General features: G+C 40.0%; 1 protein-coding gene across 1 annotated transcript; it reads right to left on the bottom strand.

The window, feature by feature from the left end:
• Positions 1–1,201: 1,201 nt before the first annotated feature.
• Positions 1,202–19,978, bottom strand: ankrd33ba (ankyrin repeat domain 33ba). The gene is made up of 6 exons (XM_056363781.1): positions 19,062–19,978; positions 5,897–6,026; positions 5,404–5,544; positions 4,605–4,746; positions 3,838–4,036; positions 1,202–2,999 (listed from the first exon to the last, which is right to left on the bottom strand). Exons 1-6 carry the CDS (start codon positions 19,503–19,505, stop codon positions 2,454–2,456), a joined length of 1,602 nt encoding a protein of 533 aa, XP_056219756.1. The 5' UTR covers positions 19,506–19,978; the 3' UTR covers positions 1,202–2,453.
• Between the last annotated feature and the right edge of the window lie 215 nt (positions 19,979–20,193).

The raw sequence follows: 20,193 nt of genomic DNA on the forward strand, positions 1-20,193 counted from the left end.
ATTCGAAGAACTGTAATTTGTAATGTGTAGTTTCTTTCTGTTAAAAGGGAGTTTTTCTTCCCCGTTGCCAAGTGCTTGCTTTATGTGGGAACTGTTGGGTTTCTCTCTATAATAAAGTAAGTGAGTCTTGACCTAACCCTGAAAAGTGCCTTGAGATAAAGTATATAATGATTTAGGGCTATACAAATAAAATTGAATTGAATTGAATCTTCTAATGGCTAGTTCCGGCATAATAATTCTTATCTAGTGGAGCATTACCATCATATGCTTAAATATGCACAATGCATGTTTAGATACACTCTATGTAACATGCAGATATCCTTAAGTGTAGTACCAAAACCAACCAGCAAAGGGCCCAAACTAAGGATTCCTTCCAGTGCTGATCTAGAATCAGGTCATCCTGTCTAAATCCCATCCTGTAGCATCACAGCATGACATAATACATGTCATACAATCAGTGAATAGTGCCTGATTTATTTGGCCACTTCTGAATTTCTGTGAAGGATTTGGGTCGGTGTTGCAGTGGAGGGCGGGAGGGAGAATTGCTGACCAAGCCAGTGGCGCTTCTTAATCTCAGGTTACAATCTAAGCTAACAGCTGTTTGAGCTACAGCGATGACCTAAATATTATCTGATGCATTCAGGGCTAATAGGTTTTGTCTCTTGCCACACAGACACTGTATGAGTGAACTTGGGATAGATGAACAAACTATCAAAACAAAAACAAATTATGCACGAATAACAGTACTGCGAGCATTTACTAACTATAAATATAAGCATGATATCCGTCTAAAGGTATTTCAGCTTCATTCTCTATTCCAAAGAAAACTTACAGTTCACAGAAATACTGTAGAAAATGCTCTGTTTTCCTATGTTAATGTTAAATATGTTAATCCTGCAACCACTTGTTCAGTGTAGAGTTCAGTAAATGTGCAATTTGCTCATCTTTTGTCATGTTCAAATGACTTCCTCTGGGGAGTATCTAAGCAGATTGTCATTCTGAAGTCAGTGGAGTTTATTTGAAGAAACGATTTGGCTACACAGTGCCCTCGTAACCCTTTAGCAACTCATCAACATGTATATTAGATGCACACTCTTGGATGGCACTTAAGCTGCAATCACCATGAGGAGTTAGGACCGTGAAATTGTGCTCTCAAAAATCCCGACAATGTTATATCACTGTTCTCCCTGTGGCTCTGTGTTCAAACTCGTAGCTATTTTTTGCCCCATTATTTTCACAATTCTAATGTTAAAATAGGGAGCTGACCTCTTGCACCATAATGGTTTGGCTGGTTTTTATCAAAGGGGTCCATATGTTAAGGATTATTGCTTCAGTTCTACTTGTACTGTCACATTGACTGATGCTCACCCTAGTTTCTCAAAACTTGAGTTAATTCTTTTGTAATTGTAATTGAAAAAACAACAAATCCCATCATTTTCTTATTCACTGTACAACACAGGCTGGCTGAGACATTTGAAGTCATAATAACAATGGACCATTAATTGCTGGCTCAATCACTACCACATCCAGAATTACTGTAAGCAGAAGTGTTTATTCCGTTCACATCACCCACGAGTAATCATTGCATGATACTCTATCACCAGAGTTAATGTGGTTTTGCAATAAATAGTGCTCCACATTTCAGTCTTGGTTTGGAACATTAAGACTAGAAAACACAACTCTTTGCATATCAGTATGTGAAAAAAATCCATATTGAATAAAAAATAAAATGTTTGTCATCAAAAAGCTTTAAAATCTCTATAAAATATAGTATAGTTTACATTAAAATACATTCATGGGCTTCATCATACAGCAAAACCAAAATCATCTAAAAATATTGCTGTCAAATGACATTAGATTCTATAAAAGCTTATGTTTAACTTTCTCAGCCAATATGACATGCCCATTAGTATTTTCCAGTGAAAATTTTAGAGACATTATTTCATAACATCTTTAATGACCATTTTTTAGGTAGAAGGATGGACACATTTCTGCTGTGGTTGCAGTCTGAAATAATGTGTGTTAATAAGTGTCTTCTGCTCCATCACAGTGTAAAACACTACTGTATTGAGTGCCCACAGAGTAACAAAATATAGTCTTGACCTTCCATTAAAAAGCAATAAATATGAAAAATAAGTTATCTAAAAACATTTCAAGTATCAAATCCCCTGGAAATTTACTGTTTGACATCACAAAGGATGCTGAGTATTGTACACTTCTAATATACTGTCAAAGCCAACCTGCATCCTTTCTTCTAACATTGAACAGAATTCAACTGAGGATTCAAAACTGAGCTGACAAGCACAGCCTTCAGTCTTCTGTCATCTTATAAGAACCCTGCTAGTAATTCTAGGCTCACTCTGAGCTTGACCGATTGTAGAAAAACATTGGAGACTAATCTGTCCAGCATAAAACTAGGGTTAGTGTACATCACATCCTTTGAGGCAATGATATTATTTCCTTTTCCCAGCAGCAAGGTGTCTCTTGGTTACAGCCTCCAGCCGCCTCCTCTCAGCCTCCTCAGCTTTCCTCCTTTCTTCTTTTAGCTCCTTGTACCGCCATTTTGGGATCTGCAGCAGGTGCCCACTTCCATCTTTGGCGCTACTCTTCCTCCTGATCTTTTCTGGTTCATAAGTCGGTGCGGGTGCCTTGGACACCCTTACCTTAGGGATGCTGAAGCCCGGCCTGACACTGCTCCTCCTAAGCACCATGTGCATGGGCAGGAGACTGGTTCTTCGCAATTCCAGTGCTTCGTTGTAAGCCACAATACCCAGGCTGGAGCTTCTGTGTCGAGGCACCAGGCTCTGGGCCTGGAGGCTGGCCCGACGGTCAACTGAACTCTTGGCCACTAGTGTGACCCGGGAGTTCTGGAAGAGTTTGAGGTGGCTGTCCACCCGGTCAGGGTTGATGGAGCGGAGCTCCTTGGCGCGCTGCTGGCGGATGAGCTCAGGAACTGCATAGCGCCGTTTGCCCACACTTGGGGGACTGTCAGGACACACCTGAAACCAAATCAACAGTCTCTGAATGGTTGTACTCCTTATAATATCAGTAGTATAATATCAGTAGCACTGCAGTGGTCGAGATAATAACAGAATTCTATTCAATGATCAGTCTCCCCTTTGATTTTATTGCAGTACTGGTAATCTTGCATAAATAACCTGCTTATCGGATAAAGCTGGCGTTTATTATATCCTTTAATTACTATGAACTAATCCCATGAAAAAAACAGATTTTTTGATAAAATAAAAGATAAATTAGTGGCAGTGGCTTTTAATAGCATTATTACCACAATATTACCATTAGTTTATTTGCACATCACTTCTATTTAGTGACAGAGCGACTTTATCCTACTACTTGTTAAACACAGTCACAATTTGTACACTGATGCAAAAACACAAAATATCAATTGTTCAGTCAAATTTCATGTCTGTGGAAGGTGATTTCCATATTGTACAAGAATGTTTGGCTCCATTGGAGGATAAGTGAATGAGCTGATATTTCCAACTATGCTGTGTATGTACAGATACCACCAGGAAAAATGCAGATGAGAACAGCTTTAAAGATTTTGACCATGAAAGAAGGCTTCCTTATCACAAAGAGCTATACTAATTACTTCACCTTATCTCAGCTTTTGTTTGAAAAAAGCTTGTTGTTAGTGCCTAAGTGACGAACATGGGGATTAGAATACATATGTTCTGGATCTCATGGTATAGTGTTTAATGCTGTTTAATGAATAACTGGATAATAATAATAATACATTTTATTTAAAGGCGCCTTTCTTGGCACTCAAGGACACCATAATGACCAGTAAGCATGATCTAAAGCTTCATTACTCACCGTATGGCAGGCTATTGCAATCAAAGGGCTCCTCATGGCTGTTGTAATAGAAACCATGTGGTCAATCACACCTTCATCTTCAGGGTTGGTGACATTTGCAATGTTGAAGACGTTCCGTACTGTATCAGACAGGCGCTTCAGGCAACCACGGGGCTCCTGGGCTTTGGCCACCAGTGATGCCAGTGGGGGCCATTCTAGACTGGGAGAGCAAGTTTGACATAAATCCACCGGCGCTGGAGAGTTTACTCTTCATAATCATAAAGCAAAATGTATACTTTCACATGATTTACAACTTTACGACTCTTGTTACGACTCTTGTAACTGTTTTTTCTTAATTCCATGTCTCCTATTTTCTTGTAGTGTATTTTGCTATCTTCGCTGCCTCTTGCATTAACCCTCCTTAATCTGCAATAAACTTTTTCACATTAAACTTAGATTTATTACACACTTCTCACACTGAGTCTATACTAGTCCATAACTACATAGCTAGAATGCAGGTGAGGCTTATTTGTTTTCTACAGCAACTTGGCAGACAGCTCCTGCTGGGTTGTGAAGTGGCCCAAGTGAAGAGTCAGAGAAAAGGGCTATGTGCAAAATAAAAAATTCTGTGAGTACTGCAGCGCCCTTGAAAACTAGTCAGTAATATTCTGCTTCCATTCTCCCTTGGAACACAGTTTTGAAACACTGCAATGCAGTGACGAATGAATGACTCTTATTAAGGGTTATGAGATATTGCACAAACAATGTGATCCAGCCATTAGTTTTACCTGTATGTGTCAGAGTACTGGCGGGGACAGGGCCGCTCCATCAGACGTGTAATCACCCAGGCGGTTTCATAACGGCCCGTAAATAAAGCCCACTCCCTGGCAGTCAAGTTGCGGCCACAGTCTTTCGCATTCAGGGCAGCCCCTGGTAGACACAACAGAGAGTTAAAAATGTTAATGAAAAAGCATAGCAGAAGGTGGACACACAAAGATGTGGATTAAAAGATAACAACGTGGAGATAGAAAGATTAGATTCAAAAGTTTGTGTCTAAGGCTGCTATCTGTCTCAGTGTGTTCAGGACATCCTCATACAAATCTCACAGGGCCAGTTAATATATGCACATAATGCAAAAATTAACATATTGATAAATCAATCTAAAGGTGTCATTCCCATCATTAACATTAAACTGAAATCCTGTCAATTAAACCCCCTGCCTCTATGATTTGGCATATAATCTCTCCATTAGATCCACTCTTACAACTAAAAAGAGAATACTCGTATAATAACACAGATCTGAATCACTGCCAAAACTAATTCAAATTGCCCATCTGTCCACCAAATTTCTGAAAATTTGTTCACAGTTTTCTGAGCAGCCCTGATGGCAGAGTAATGGTAGAATAAACAACATTTTGTGGATGTAATCAGTAGAATTTGCATAAAAAGGTAATTTTTAAAATATAGACTTTGACAGTGCAGCATATTAACAGTATGCTTCTGATACTGAAACATTTGCTTCTGCGTATCAAATTTGATAGCTATAGAGTTTTGTACATTTAGTGTAATTATACACATTTGCCTCACCTGCCATCATGAGCGAGCGCACACATTCCACCCGGCCCTGCATGGCAGCTTTCATCAGAGCGGTGAAGCCATGGCAGTTTCTCCTTTCGATGTCCAACCCAGAGTAGTAGTTCAGCAAATAGTTGGTGATTGTTATGTGGCCTTGAAACAGACAGTCATTACTGTAAGTCACCTTTCACAATCTATAAGCATAACGCTGTCTTGGAAAAGACCTGCTAAATGCTATTTCACACTTGTCCACCATATTGTAGACACACAAGATCTACAATATGTTTTCATACAACACACTCATCACTTCTGTTGAACGCTTGACAACACGAGTGCATTGTTTTTTATACTCATCTGTGTGTGTTCATCTGTCTCAGCATTACTGCCATACTGTGTGTATTTGTATCTGTGTCTGCATGTGTTCAACAGTACTGTGAACCAGCCTGTAAGTGTCTGTGTATCAAAGGCTGTGTTTGACATTTGTGTGTGTGCATGGGGAACTTACCTGCTTGGGCAGCAGTGATTAGAGCTGTGTTTCCTTCACTGTCCTGCCAGTTGACATCCAGATACGGACACTGAGACAGCGCTATGACGACATCCACGTAACCTTGGTAACATGCAATCAAAAGCCCTATCTGGGATAGAAAAGTGACAGATAAAATAGAGACTTAAGTTTAGAATCAGCAAAATTGTTCAGGGAAAAACTTGCCAAAGGAGATGAAGTCCAACTGCACTGCTGACATGTAGGAAGTAGTATGAAGAGAAATGTGGTCATGGCAGTGTCAGTAGAAATCCATAAGACCAGGGGACCTTTGTGCATCTTTCAAAACTAATATCCATAAATAAATACGACATGTTATGTTTTCACTGAGACCTGAACCGACTTGAACTCAGTGGAAAAATAAACTGTCTCTCTGTGTGTATGTGTATGTGTTTGTGTGTCTGTGTGTGTGTTCATGCCAGAATAGGCACCCTTTTATGTGTGTGTGTGGATGAATGTGTAAATGTTAGTCTCTGAGTGTGAGTTTATTTGAGTTTTGGAGTATGTGAGTCGTGGAAAACGAAAAGTTGTAAAAGTTGAGTACTTTCCAGAAGGCGCACACCTCATCAGCCAAGACAAACACGTTTACCACCAGAGAGAGAAGAGAGATAGGGTGGAATTTAAGAACACAAAGTTCTCAATTAACATATCATCTACAGTGTATTTAAACATGAATACATGAAAGATTTCTGTTGGAAAGACATGTCTTTCACTAGATGGGTCAGAGCATAAGTGGATAAATTTGGAAATGTTTTTTCACAAATTAATAAATATATGTGAATAATGTAATGAGAATGAATGTGACTGTGTACAAAGTGTACAAAACTTACAAAGCTGTAGCTTAAGTTGCAACAAAGCCAAACAAACAATGTGTTGATCATAACGAATAATTGATTAATTATTAATTGGCTAGCCAGCCAACCCTACTGGGACTCTTTGTTTGTGCTTTTTTAAAACCAGGCGTGCTGGAAATGTCAACCAGTCAGACCTCCTCCATGTCAGAACAAACATAGACAGTGCATGCATCAGTTGCAAGACAAATATTTATGTTTTCTGCTCAGATTAATCAAGAAAGGCTGTAGGCATTTTCATTTTGAGCTTGTATTTTCAATAACAGGAACATTTCTCACTGCACTTTTACCTCTTCATATTACTTGAAGAGGAAAACAGAATGGGGTCAAGTCGACGACAAACATCAGTTCAAAGGCAGCGTAATGTCTTACTGTAGCTGCAGGTCAAAGGGTGTGTCATACTGTAAAAGACATGGTGATAGAAACATCAGTATCAACAATCACCTCCCAGTTTCTGTTAAAATCCAATTGTCCTAACAGCAGGACAAGTCAATAAAGACACCATGGTGTATTGAACTTATTTGTGTATATTTGACACCATGTGGATATGAGAATCTTGTCATGAAGAGTTAAAAATTAGACTTTGCTCGCAAGAAGAATATATGAAATACAGTGTTTAGGTAAGTTGTTACCATTTAGTCTTGGTTCTTGGTGGACACATTGTGTTACTCCAGTAAATTATTCTTTCAAACTCTGGTATGAATGTGATCAAAAGTTATGTCTCACTGACATGAATAAATGGAAGATTGGTACAGATATGACCTGAAGGTGTAAACAAGTTTACAAAGATTCTGCCAACCTCCCCCATATCTACATACTACCCACACACACACACAAGTTATATGTGAATCTCCACATATTGAATATCCGCTCACTAAAGTCAAAATATAAAAACATCGTGCAAAATACCTGCAGTTTAGTCAATACAGTACATCTTATACAAACTTATCAGGTTGCAGATGATTTTAATCAACCCTTAATTTAACCATCATTGAGGCTATGTCAGCATCATGTCACATAAACATGTGACCACATTTTTCAAGACAATGAAAAATTCCCAAAACGTGATGGTCTGATAAATCCTATGATTATAGGTTTTTGACAACGTATGGGAGGGATTGCCCGACCACTGTCTTTATTTGTGTTAATCTGTATCAGACTGACAACATAGTTTCTTATTAACATATAGCAACCTAGCTTTTAATTATCTCTGCAGCCCAGGCTCAGTTAAAACAATGCCTTATAGCATTTACAAGACATGAGATGTTTTTTACCTGTAAGACAAACTGAACTTAAACTTGTGGCTACAACAAGCCAGACCATCAGCCAGCTGAAGATGTAGTCACATCCCTGAGGGTTTTAAGGGGAAGAGGTGGAAAGAGGTCCTGTGGAGTAACTGGTGGATCGTCTAGAAGAAATTCACGTACAATGGCACAGCTCCAAATAGCTCTATCTGGTTAGACACACATGTAGACCTTGTCTGCCTCTTTCTCTCATGTGCACACACACACACATTCTTGGCAACCCTCCAGGCTTGCTGTGGTGTACTTTAGAAGCATGCCCTGCAGCATGTCTGGAGCAATTTCATCAGACAGTGCCCTATTTTCTCTGTGAAACTATCTCTCTCTCACACACACACACACATACAATCATTTAACTTTTTTTTCTCCCTTTCTTGCGGACACAATTTTTCTACTCAGCACATCCCTATCATAAACACAAGTATATATTTTACATATCCATTGCGCTCTGATTTTGATGCACTTTACTAGCGGTTACTAGCAATGTTGGAGTTTGAAGAATCTGACAGAAGGGAACCAGTCAAATGCACACAGCGAAGGAATCGAAAAAAAGGCAATTGTGCGACTCAATATTACTCACTCAATGACTAACGTGAGAGCTAAAGGGATAAAAATAACAATACAATCTGGCAGTTTAATAACCCTAAAACAAGCAGGAGAGCATGAGTGTGTATGAAGTGCATGTGTGTGTAAAAAAGATAGAGATACAGTAAAATGTAAAGAGAGACTTTCAGCATGACAGAGATTCAAATCCTCACTAACAGTTTTCAGGGTAATAATGTATTTTGTATGTAGACCAAATGAAGATGCAGACTAGCCTCAAATGTAACACATATAAATAGAAATGTCTTTATTTTTTGCATTCGTATTGCCTATAAATGTGGATACAAAGCATTTTTTTCACATAGCTATATGAAATTAGCAATTTAAGCTACTATCTGTCCCATTACAACATTCAACATTATGGAGCACCTATTGTGCTGGTTGAAAAATGGGAGCTAGTTATCATCTTAACTTTTTGTTATTTGAAAACAGGTGAAAACATCAGGCCAGTTGAAACCTACAGTTATGTCTTTGAAACTACCATACATTTAAGGAAGCCTATGGAGTTTTTGACCTCTGATCGTGCTATAGAGAAGTTTTCTTATGTGTGGGTCTCCATTTTGTTGTGTATGAAGACGCACATGCATTGGCACAACAGTTTCACACTATTTGACTGATCTGCAGTCAGCTGTAATGTGCTATGATATGCAGCAATGTGCACAGAGGAAGAAGACTGCTAGCTCTTAAACTTTAAATGTAAACAATTCAGAATACATGAGAAACATAACTTTTGCTTGTTCACAGGAAAACTTATAAATATTCCCTGATTATAAGATGACCAGTTGTCTCTGATCTCTGCCCGTAAGACTGTTGAAAGTGATACAGAAAATCATTTTTTATGCTACAGATATTTCAATAATTGAATTACAGCACCGACATCATCAGCTGGTGCCAGGAATTTACATCCACAGGAGGACACTAATACAGGAGGTGCTATTTTATTGCTTAAAAATGTAGTTTCTGTAATGACAATTCTGACCAAATATGTACACATGCCATTTGCAATCCAGCTCAGTGGGCTCTGATGCAGTCTGAACAAAGACACATACACATAAGAATTCATGTCAACTTATTATTAGCCCGTATAGACACAAACACAGGCAAAGACACCAACACACACAAACACACACACATATCCACACTCACTCAGTAATCTGGGGAATATCCAGAGCTAAGAATAGAAAGGCTTATCAGTGAGAGAGACACTGAGAGAGGGGGAGGGAGACAGACATGTGTGTATTTAAAGTTAATGTAAGTTGCTGTAATAATTGGCTCCAACGAGAATGACACAATACCCACTGTAACCCTTAAAAATCATCATAGACACAGGTTTCCCAGCCAATGTTCAACTACTGTATGTTATCAAGTGCATCTTATTCAAATTATGTGAAATCAAGAGAGACTAAAGTACATCTTTGCACTTATAACATATACAAAACTTAGACATGTTTGAAATTGTACGTATCACACCTAATTTTTTTCTCAAATAAGTCCTGGTCTAAGCTAAATCCTGCAAGTCATCCAAGTGACAAACTCTACCTCTACAGGCTGCTGCATAAACCAAATAGAAACCTTTTTTTTGGTTTGTCTTCGTTTTGCATTTTATAGTACATCATTGTGTTCAAGGACAGGCTCTCACACACACACGGGCAAACACAATGTATACTGCCCTCAATCACATACACTAGAAGCATCGCTGACACAGATGTAGCCTTGTAGGCCATGTTTCTGTCAATAGCTTCCCTGTAAACTGTCTTTCTGTCTGCAGCTGAGCTTTCACATGGCTGTATCAAATCAGATATGTATGACTGTCGCTTTGATTTTTCCACTTATCTATATTTTCTGGGAGCATCATGCTTGCTACCATCTGCAGTGCCAAATATCTGACTCTCCCCACGTGTCCCTCATTTAGTCTGCTTGCTTGTTGACGTGATGGTCGATGCGTGTGTCGGTCAGCCATCCTTTCTGTTTGTCAGATATTCTGTGGTTGCCTTTGTCACTTGCTGTTTTAGCAGGCCAGGCTGAAGTGCACCTGTCATGCTTTGTCACCTGATCACAGCCTATTTGGAGAATCTGGCTTTCTAAAGGAAATGTGTGTGTGTGAGAGAGAGAAAGAGAGAGAGAAAAGAGGGAGAGAAAGTCAGAGAGGTAACAGTCAGGCAGGGTGGCCTCATTTAAGTTGATTGGATTCTGTGTGTGTCTGTGTGCATATGAGTGTGTGTGTGCGTATGTATTGAGTTTTGGGAGCATGACGGCTTATCCACTCTACGAGGGACACACACTGTCCTAAACAGGGTCAGAGGTGCCAGAGGACAACAATTTTAATTTGATATGACACACACAACACGTTTCCTAACAGCCAACATTCAGACGAGATAACCCTGATGTCTGTTGACTTGTAAACATATTTTACTTTTTACCACACAGTAACTGGTACAAGTATCTGGGATTTCAAGGATTGTGACATTGACAGCATATATAATTACTATGCTGCAATCATATAGAGGGAGAATTACATACTGTACTTGCATATGAACAACATAATGGCTTGTAATTAAGTTTCTTGCTAAATTTAGTATTAATGCTGTGTGTAGTTGAAACATGGTCTGTTTCATCCTTTCTTCTAAGGGTACAAGGGACAGACTGTCTGTTTATGTCAACAGCTGTTTGTCTGGCTTATTTTGTTGTGACTGTGCTTCCAGTTAATACAGTTTCAACATGTGCGGGTGGCAGTGTAAAGTGAGTTTTATTGCCTAAGTCTGGGCTGAGACAGAAAGTGGGTTTGCAAAAAGGCTCAAATAGGCCTCAGAAAAACATGCTGTAAAACATAATATCGTAAATTATAACTGATTTATGATGCTAATCTTTCTACTGGATAAGATGTGAAACATATTCTCAAATTATCATAGATAGATAGATAGATAGATAGACAAATAGATATTTATCCCCTAGGGGAAATTCATGTGTCCATTAGCTCATAGTTGATAATAATAATAATAACACTAATAATAATAATAATAATAATTAAAAAAAACAGTTAATAATAAATAAACAATAATAATTAGATTAGTCTACATCCTTTGGCTGAGGTGTTGTATTGCCTGATGGCAGTGGGAATAAAGGATCTCCTGAACCTCTCTGTTCTGCAGCCGGTGAGATTATACGTTTGCTGCACCTTGTCCTGCTTATTGTCCAAGATGGCCTCCATCTTACATTGCATGCGTCTCTTCACAACAGTCCTGAGTGAGTCCAGACTCCTGCCAAGCACAGACCCAGCCTTTTTTACCAGCTTGTCCAGTCTCTTTGTGTTCATGTCGGACATGCTGCTGCCCCAGCAGACAGCAGCATAAAAATGTACACTGGCCACCACTGAGTGATAAAACATGCACAGCATTTCACTGCAGACGTCACAGGACCTGAGCTTCCTGAGGAAAAAGAGCTGGCTCTGCCCCTTCTGGTAGATGGCATCCGTGTTCAGGGACCAGTCCAGTTTACTGTCCAGGGGCACACCTAGGTATTTATAAGTGTGCACCAACTCAATGTCCTTTCCTCGAATGTTGACTGGCTGAAGGGTGGGCCTAGACCTCTGGAAGTCGATGACCATCTCCTTGGTCTTGGAGGTGTTAAGAAGGAGGCAGTTCTTGTCGCTCCATTCACTGAAAGCCATCATCAGATCCCTGTACTCTTCGTCCTGCCCATTCCTAATACGCGCCACAATAGCTGTGTCATCCGAGTATTTCTGGATGTGGCAGGACTCAGAGTTGTATTTAAAGTATATACAGGGTGAACAGGAACAGAGCCAGAACAGTCCCCTGTGGAGCCCCAGTGCTGCTCATCACTGTCCCTGAGATACAGTTACCCAGCCTGACATACTATGGTCGTCTTGTCAGGTAATCCACAATCCAGGACGTGAAGCAGGGATCCACCCCCATCCCTTCCAGCTTGTCTTTAAGAATGGGGGGTTGGATGGTGTTAAATCCAAGTGAAAAATCAAAGAACATAATCTCATATAACTACCTGGCTCATACAAGTAAGAATGGGCCCAGTGGAGCATGTAAAGGACAGCATCATCCACTTCAATATGTCCTTTGTAGGCGAACTGTAGGGGGTCTAGTGCATGTTCAACCTGTGACCTCAGAAGGTGGAGAAGAAGCCGCTCCACGGTCTTCATGATGTGTGATGTGAGGGCCACCAGTCTGTAGTCATTTATCTCAGCCAGTTGCCCTACTTTAGGTACCGGTTCAACACATGATGTTTTCCACAGGACCGGGACTCTCCCTGTTTGTAGACTTTAGTTGAATATCCTCTGGAGAGGCTCAGCCAGCTGGGCAGCACAGTCCTTTAACAGCCTCAGACACACACCATCCGGGCCTGCTGCCTTACACAGATTCACGTCTTACAAATGTTGTTTTATGCTGTTTGACTTATTATCCATAACCTGTACTGTATTGCAGATGTTTTGACCACATAAGAGATGTTGGTGTTTACTTGACTTTTTATTATGAAACTTCTTTGTGAACCATGCTGATGTGATATGATCAGGTGTTGACTATAAACCACATAAACACAAAGATTAATGTGGATACTTGACACAAACTGCTGCCCCTGGGCATCCTGTAATGTAAGACACCACACAAAACTTTATCCCTTAAAAATGTAGCAAGGTAGCCTCGGTGGCTCGCCTGGTGGAGTGCGTGCCACATGGGCTTGGTCCCGGCTGCGGCGGCCATGGGTTCAGGTCCAGCCTTTGGCCCCTTGCTGCGTGTCATCCCCTCTCTCTCTCTCCCTGACTTTCCTGTCTCTATCTCACTTCACTGCAAAAAAAAAAAAAATGCCCCCAAAAAAATGTAGCTAGTGAATGTACTATTCTGACCACCATCAACAACAGACTGAGGGTCAATATCCTGCAATGACAAGTGCCAACTCACTGCTGCAGTGCCTTTTATCCAGAACACTGTTGCGTACATACCTGGCCTGGCATTAGTCACAAGCCATTAAGGAAGTTTATTGTAAGGACATGCAGAGTTACGGACCCACAATTAACACTTTGCGACTCTTCCCACCATCAAACTATCAAATTGATAGGAAACAGAGACAAAGGACCCCTCTTCCACAAACAGACCATGCTTTTAGCATGTCCGAACGACACAGAACCAGACCAAAGGTCAAAGGGTCAGCTTCAGAGGATTAAACAATGGACACCAGACAACTTGAGAATATAGGCAAAATCTCCAGTTTGTTACAATAAGACTTTGTCTAATGATATTTGATTGTTTCTTATATAGAAAAGTAACAACAAAAGGACTGGTTAACACTAAGGTGTGAATCCTGGCCTGTCTGTGCCATGCATGAACACACACACCAACCTCCCTTCCTCTGTCCCTCTCTAGATAAGAGTCATAAACTACAACCCACATTCCAAATCCTGGGTAGTGACCAGCAGAACACACAGATCTAAGGAAGAATGTAAAATTAAATATCTAGCTGTTCTGTAACTCATGAAATGTTCCTATGCAATAGTTTAATCCCAAACTTCTATCCCATTGAATGTTTGAAATGTAACATGTAGATTTTAAGACAATATCCTTCATGTGACCATACTGTCAGCATCCTTCACACGAGGTAACACACACTACATGACATCCAGAATGTCCATATTATTATTATTACAGTCAAAGAACTGCTGTGTAATCCACATTTATAGACTTTTAGCTTTGGGAAATGATTATATTGTTGTTTGATCAATTAACCACTTGTATCATGATTAATTCCAGGTTTGAAGGATGTAATATGAAATCAACACTCCTATTACTCCTCTCTGCCATTATTAGTGCAAGTAGTTTTATGATATTTCATTTAATGTTTTGTGGTCATGGTGGTAGACAGATGTGCGAGTTTATAAGTAAACTCTAGAATTAAATTATTCCAAAGTTCAGTGGAAAATGACTCTCTTCTCCAAGTGGAAACACAGGAGACGACGGGTGATGCCCCTGAAACATGCGCCAGCCCCCAGGGGATAAAACAGTCGTGATCAATTCACACATGGTCACAAAGTCAGAAAAGTGCAGAAAAGCCCGAAAGGTGAGAAGAGGTCAGATATCAGTTCAGAAAAGTCAGAGAAACCCAGATAACAAGAAGATGCGAGAAACGAAGCTAAAAGCTAGAGGCTGAAAAGCTGAAGCTAGAAAACGATGCAGAAACTAGAAGTTGAGATCTTTGCTCAAAGCTCAGAGTCCCGGCTCAAAGCCCGGCTCTGTAGCCATGTAAACTTTTAGCTCTAAGCTGCTAGCCACAAACTCATGGCTCTTAGTCATTTTTGCACTTTTCGCGTCTTTTATTTTTCTTTACCACAAGCTCCAAGTAACGTCATTTTTGTCTACATGCACGATCTTTTATTTTTATAAGCCAAGTCAAGACCAACTGAACCAAAACAAAATAAGTGCCTCAGAGTAATTTTGTAACTTTTATATCATCATCAAGTTTTCCTTTTTGAAGATTTTGACAACTTTAGAGTCATCTGGTCAACGCCGGTCTCCTCTAAAGTTATCGAGCCAAAGTGAAGAGCATTAGAGTTCATTTCGCATCAACCCACAAGAGACGCCTCTGCACGACCTCTGCACACCTCTGCACAACCACCTCTGCATGACCTCCTGCAGAGAAGCCGACCAGGAATCAAGAGTGCCCGAGACAGAAAGTCTCCTGGCAAACTCCACCAGAGCTGAAACCGCTGAGACAGTGGCAGAATCCGTCATTGTGTTAACGGGACACGGCCTTGTCTTAACACTCCGCTCATGACTGGGTTGATGTCGAAATATAGCAATATTTAATCATCAAACCTAATTCGTAGATGTAGTGACATTAGCTGTATAGGCATAGTGTATAGCCATAACATATTCTCTCCCACCATTGCCAACTCATCACACTGCTGCTTTCCTTATTATTTTCATCTTTATGATTATTACACCTTGCATTTACTCTGTAGATAGTAGTTTAGTTAAATAAACTCCTTTATTTACACCCAGTTGTTGTCCTGTTGTATTCTTTTGACGTAGAGACTGGAGATCCATTGAATGGAGAAGTCATGGCTTCCGATATGAGAAACTTGGCAATGAAGTAATTCATTGTTGTCCTCCCAGAGGACTGGTGCCCCATTTCAATGAGAGTAAATTCTAAAATATGGCGTTAACGCTACAACACAGTATTCCTACAATCCTCTGTGTGGCAGTTTTGTAGCCAAGCCTAACCTTTGACCTCCCTGCTGAGGAGGAAATCGCAAACAGAGCCAACACATTATTATGCATACATGGAATAATATGGATGAACCCTGCAAAACATAGTTTATTAATTCAACATAGTCTACAAAATGTTGTACAGCTCACTCTCTTCGGATTCACCTCGTGTATCTGTGTTAAGTATATTTTTTTCTTGTTTCCACCTGGTTAACCTGCTTCAACTAAAAAAAGGATATGTATCAGACCTACTTTTGCACAGCCAGACAATTGCAACTGTATAGTATATCAATCCTACTATTGATACATAATACTATACTTTAATAAACTGTAAATATAATTCAACAAATCCTCTACAGTAGTTCCTTTGTCTTCCAAGATTAACAAATAAGTATACTTAAACTTCCCTTTAAACTTCCTACTTGGCCTTGAATATCACACCCCTCTTTTTCTTGCATGTCGTTTTGCCAAGCTGTCTGCTATATTAGGATGTTGACATCTGTCTCAGGATGTAGAACACATATACAAATGCACTAATGAGCTTTGAGGATTCATATCAGCAAGTATTTCCAGTGGATGGGTTGCTTAACCTGTATTGTTTCTGTGAGTATGTGCACATCCCAGAGTTCAGAGGGCATGGCGTAAATGGTGAATGCACTAGCACACATCCTATTTATCTATGCAAACACATAACTTTCTTGCTCTGCATCTCTCACTGCTACACGCACAAATTGTCTGAAAGCATGTTTTTTGGGGCGCTTACCAAATTAATGCCAGTGCCTGTAGGACCCTTGGCCTTCCTTTGGCTTTGGGCAGGATGTGTGTATATGTGTGTGTACATCTTTCTCTTTTCATAAAACAAACATATTCGCACACAGTCTATACTACAGATAATCTCTACTACTAACAATGATAAAGAATCAGGGAGATCTCAACAGAAAAGAAGAATAAAAGAGATTTCTTTGCATTGCAATAATGTCATTCACTTCTATCTTCCCATGAGCTCATCAGTGATTACATGCAGAGAAATAAGGAGATGGGGTGAGCAAAACGAATATAGGGAAGAGGAGATGAAATGGAAGAAAAGACAAAGACAGCTAGGAGTTGCCTCAAGGTTAGGCCTGGGTGATAAAACGATAGTGATATGTGCCAGAAACAAGACACTTCATCAATAGCAATATGAAAATTGTTTGATAGAGAATCCACTTGCTCCTTCCCTGACTCGTGAACACGGCCTACCATATCACTTGATAATGGAGCATGCTAGGAGTGACAAACAGCAGATAATTTAACAGGTGTGTGTGTGTTTAACATCTGCTACGTCTCAAGAAACAACCCACAGGCAGTCTGTGATGGAGAGGTACTCAGCAACAGCACTGTATGACAAAATATCCAACCGGTACAAGGATATAACACACACAGTAGCTACTTTTGTCCTGGTCTTTATTAGAAATAGATAATTAGAAGTCATCAATAATTATCAATATTGAGTGATATGAAAATTCTTATCGTAATAGTGATTTTGGTCATAATGCCTAACCCTACTCAAGGTTAGAGACCTAGATTTGGGATGTAAGGTATGAAAACACAAATCAGCTAAAAAGTTAAAAAGTCCAGCTTCTTCACTGGACCTCTGTAGTTGTCAATGATAGAAAGCTACACTTATATTTAGCAGCTTTATGTGAAGGTATGAAACTGCGTGCTTGCTAACGGGCAAACTTTCTCTGGATAGACGGTAAGAAATTATCCCAGCACAAATACACTGAGTCAGAAAAATTGTTCATGATAAGAACAATGTGATTCAGTATAGAACTCATTGCCAACAAATTCAATTACTATTAATGAAATGTTCAGATGAATAAAAACTAGTCTTGCATTCCATAAAAATGGATTTATCTCTTTCTCCCTGGGCTGCAGTGCTTTGGTGGGAGTGGCCTTTATCCACCAGGCATAAAGGGATACATAATTGATGGCACAGCAGATAAAACTTCCACTACTTTTTGGAGAAAGCAGTAATTGTTTTGATAAATTGTCTTCAGTGAAAAATATGAATTTTAGTTATTCAGAGTCATTGGGAAAAAAAGTATTTAATAAATTATTTAATTAATTCTTATTATAATCTAATTACAATGAAAATACTCTTAAAAATGATAATGCCATTTACCACAAATTGAGTTGAAATGAAGAATAAGAAAAAGCAGTTAGACACACACTCATGTATACATAAATATGTCTGCATGACCACACACCCACACACAGAGGATTTGTATGTTCTGCTAACCTTGAGGACTTCAATGTTTCTAAAGAGCTTGAGGGTGCTTGCATTCCCAAATTTGAAGTCTGTCATCACACAAACATACAAAAACATGTGAGCAAAAATTGTCATCTCATTATAAAAATCAAGTGAGCCAAGGAATTTGTATTGGATTTGGAATTTCAGAATAAAAGCACGTACATGATTTAAAATGTAATTTTCAAATCAACTGGCAACATGATGAAAATTTCTCTACTCAGTCTCCTTTAAACTTTAACTGGTTGATTATTGACTATTAATTAGGTTAATTATTGCATATAAGTTACAGATACAGACCTATTGAGATATTTATGATGTAATGTAATGTTGTCAGGAAGGCTAGTGGCCAGCATTCATTCATAACACAGTTTAAGACATGATATGGCCTACATTAAAGGTATTAAAAAGAGGTCAGACCGGGTACTTTCCCAAGACCTGGAAATTGATAAGTAAGCCACTGCAGCTAGCACAGGCTGAATTATTTCAATACCTATTAAATCTGAGACTCCTTATCTGAACTTTTTGCACTGAGTGACATGAAGGTGATGATGAAGGCTGTCTTACCTGATGTGTTTCAGTTTGGTAGCAATACACAAAAGATTTAGTGTCCTTGAGCAAGACAACTTATTATTGGTTCCATAACTTCTAAATCAATTATATGACCAAACATACTATGATAAGTAACTGGGGCCAACTACTGAACTAAAAACTTGACATTGTGTTCTGAAAATGGCCAATTGCTCTTGTGGTAAATACTTGTGGTGTGAATGGTGTCAAAGCTGAATACTGAAAGTATTAGCTGGGCCTACTTGTGTGAAGTTACTCCAAGTAGTCCTGACATGTGCTTCATACCCTGTTGTTCCTGTCCGTTTCCTTGACCTCTTCCTCCTTGACTCCATGTCGTATCATTATCCGGACGATAGCCGCGTTGTTTGTGCAACACGCCTGGAAAAATGATAGCGGCTCCGGGCTTTCCGGAGACGGGGTGCGTTCTGAGTCCGCGAACACATCATCTGGCGGGTAAAAGGAGTCGTCTGACGCTATGCTCCGACAGTCTTCCAAGTCCTCAAAGTCAACTTCTTCGAATTCATCATCGTCCTCCTCATCTCTATCGTCGTCATCGTCCTCTTCGCATGAACCCAGGTAGTCCTCGTCGTCAGAGTTGGACAGCGGCTCCTCGGCTATGGTCGGATGGACTTGGGAGATGTTGCCCGCGACTTTTTGCTGCTGTTGAAGCTGTTTGACCCGGACCGACGGGGCGCCTCCTCCATCCCTGTCGTCCGTAATCAGCACCATCTAACCCCTGAGCCTAGGGCACCGTCCACGGGGTAGAGTGCAGTCTGGCACGCGGGGCGCGGGCATGTGACTGGCTGTCTCTCCAAGACAAGACGCTCGTGCAAAAAAGTCAGTCACATCGTCTGCGCGAGCATAAATAAACAAACTCCTTAATTTGTGGTGTCGTAGGCCTATATACTAGTTGAGGTTGTTGCGCGTGCAGTTACCAGTCGTCATCTTAGAGTTGTTGACATTATTCCCATCTGAGCTCCCACAAAGTGAGATCTCCACGCGCGCTGTCAAAACGAAACCTCGTTGGGTTGTACTTAGTTTTCCAGTAAGGGGGCTTATGAATGGAAATACGATTCAGGCTTTTCAAAAGAGGAGCTACAGCAAAGTACACGACCGTCCAATGTAGGGTGGAGAGAGACAGCAGCCTGTTAACCCATAGTCACCAAATCCGATTATTTGTGACTGCGACCTCTCTCTCTCTCTCTCTCTCTCGCTCTCTCTCTCTCTCTCTCTCTCTCTCTCTCTCTCTCTCTCTCTTTGTGTCTACTGATAAGGGATTATTTCTACTCTCTCTACTGGACGCAACCCTTTAGTGAAACACTAATATTCCTAGAATATTAATATATGGACTTAGACTATGTTTGTGGTTTTATGTGTATATTTATTGGTATGACAACATGATCCTTTTTTTTCCTAT

Source organism: Seriola aureovittata, chromosome 20 (genome assembly GCF_021018895.1).
Source record: "Seriola aureovittata isolate HTS-2021-v1 ecotype China chromosome 20, ASM2101889v1, whole genome shotgun sequence".
Taxonomy (NCBI): domain Eukaryota; kingdom Metazoa; phylum Chordata; class Actinopteri; order Carangiformes; family Carangidae; genus Seriola; species Seriola aureovittata.

Coding starts and splice junctions, on each gene's coding strand:
- ankrd33ba (XM_056363781.1), bottom strand. CDS start 19,505: ATGGTGCTGATTACGGACGACAGGGATGGAGGAGGCGCCCCGTCGGTC. Junction 4,037..4,604: donor CAGTACTCTGACACATACAG/GTAAAACTAATG, acceptor TTGCTCTCCCAG/TCTAGAATGGCCCCCACTGG. Junction 3,000..3,837: donor TTGCAATAGCCTGCCATACG/GTGAGTAATGAA, acceptor ATTTGGTTTCAG/GTGTGTCCTGACAGTCCCCC.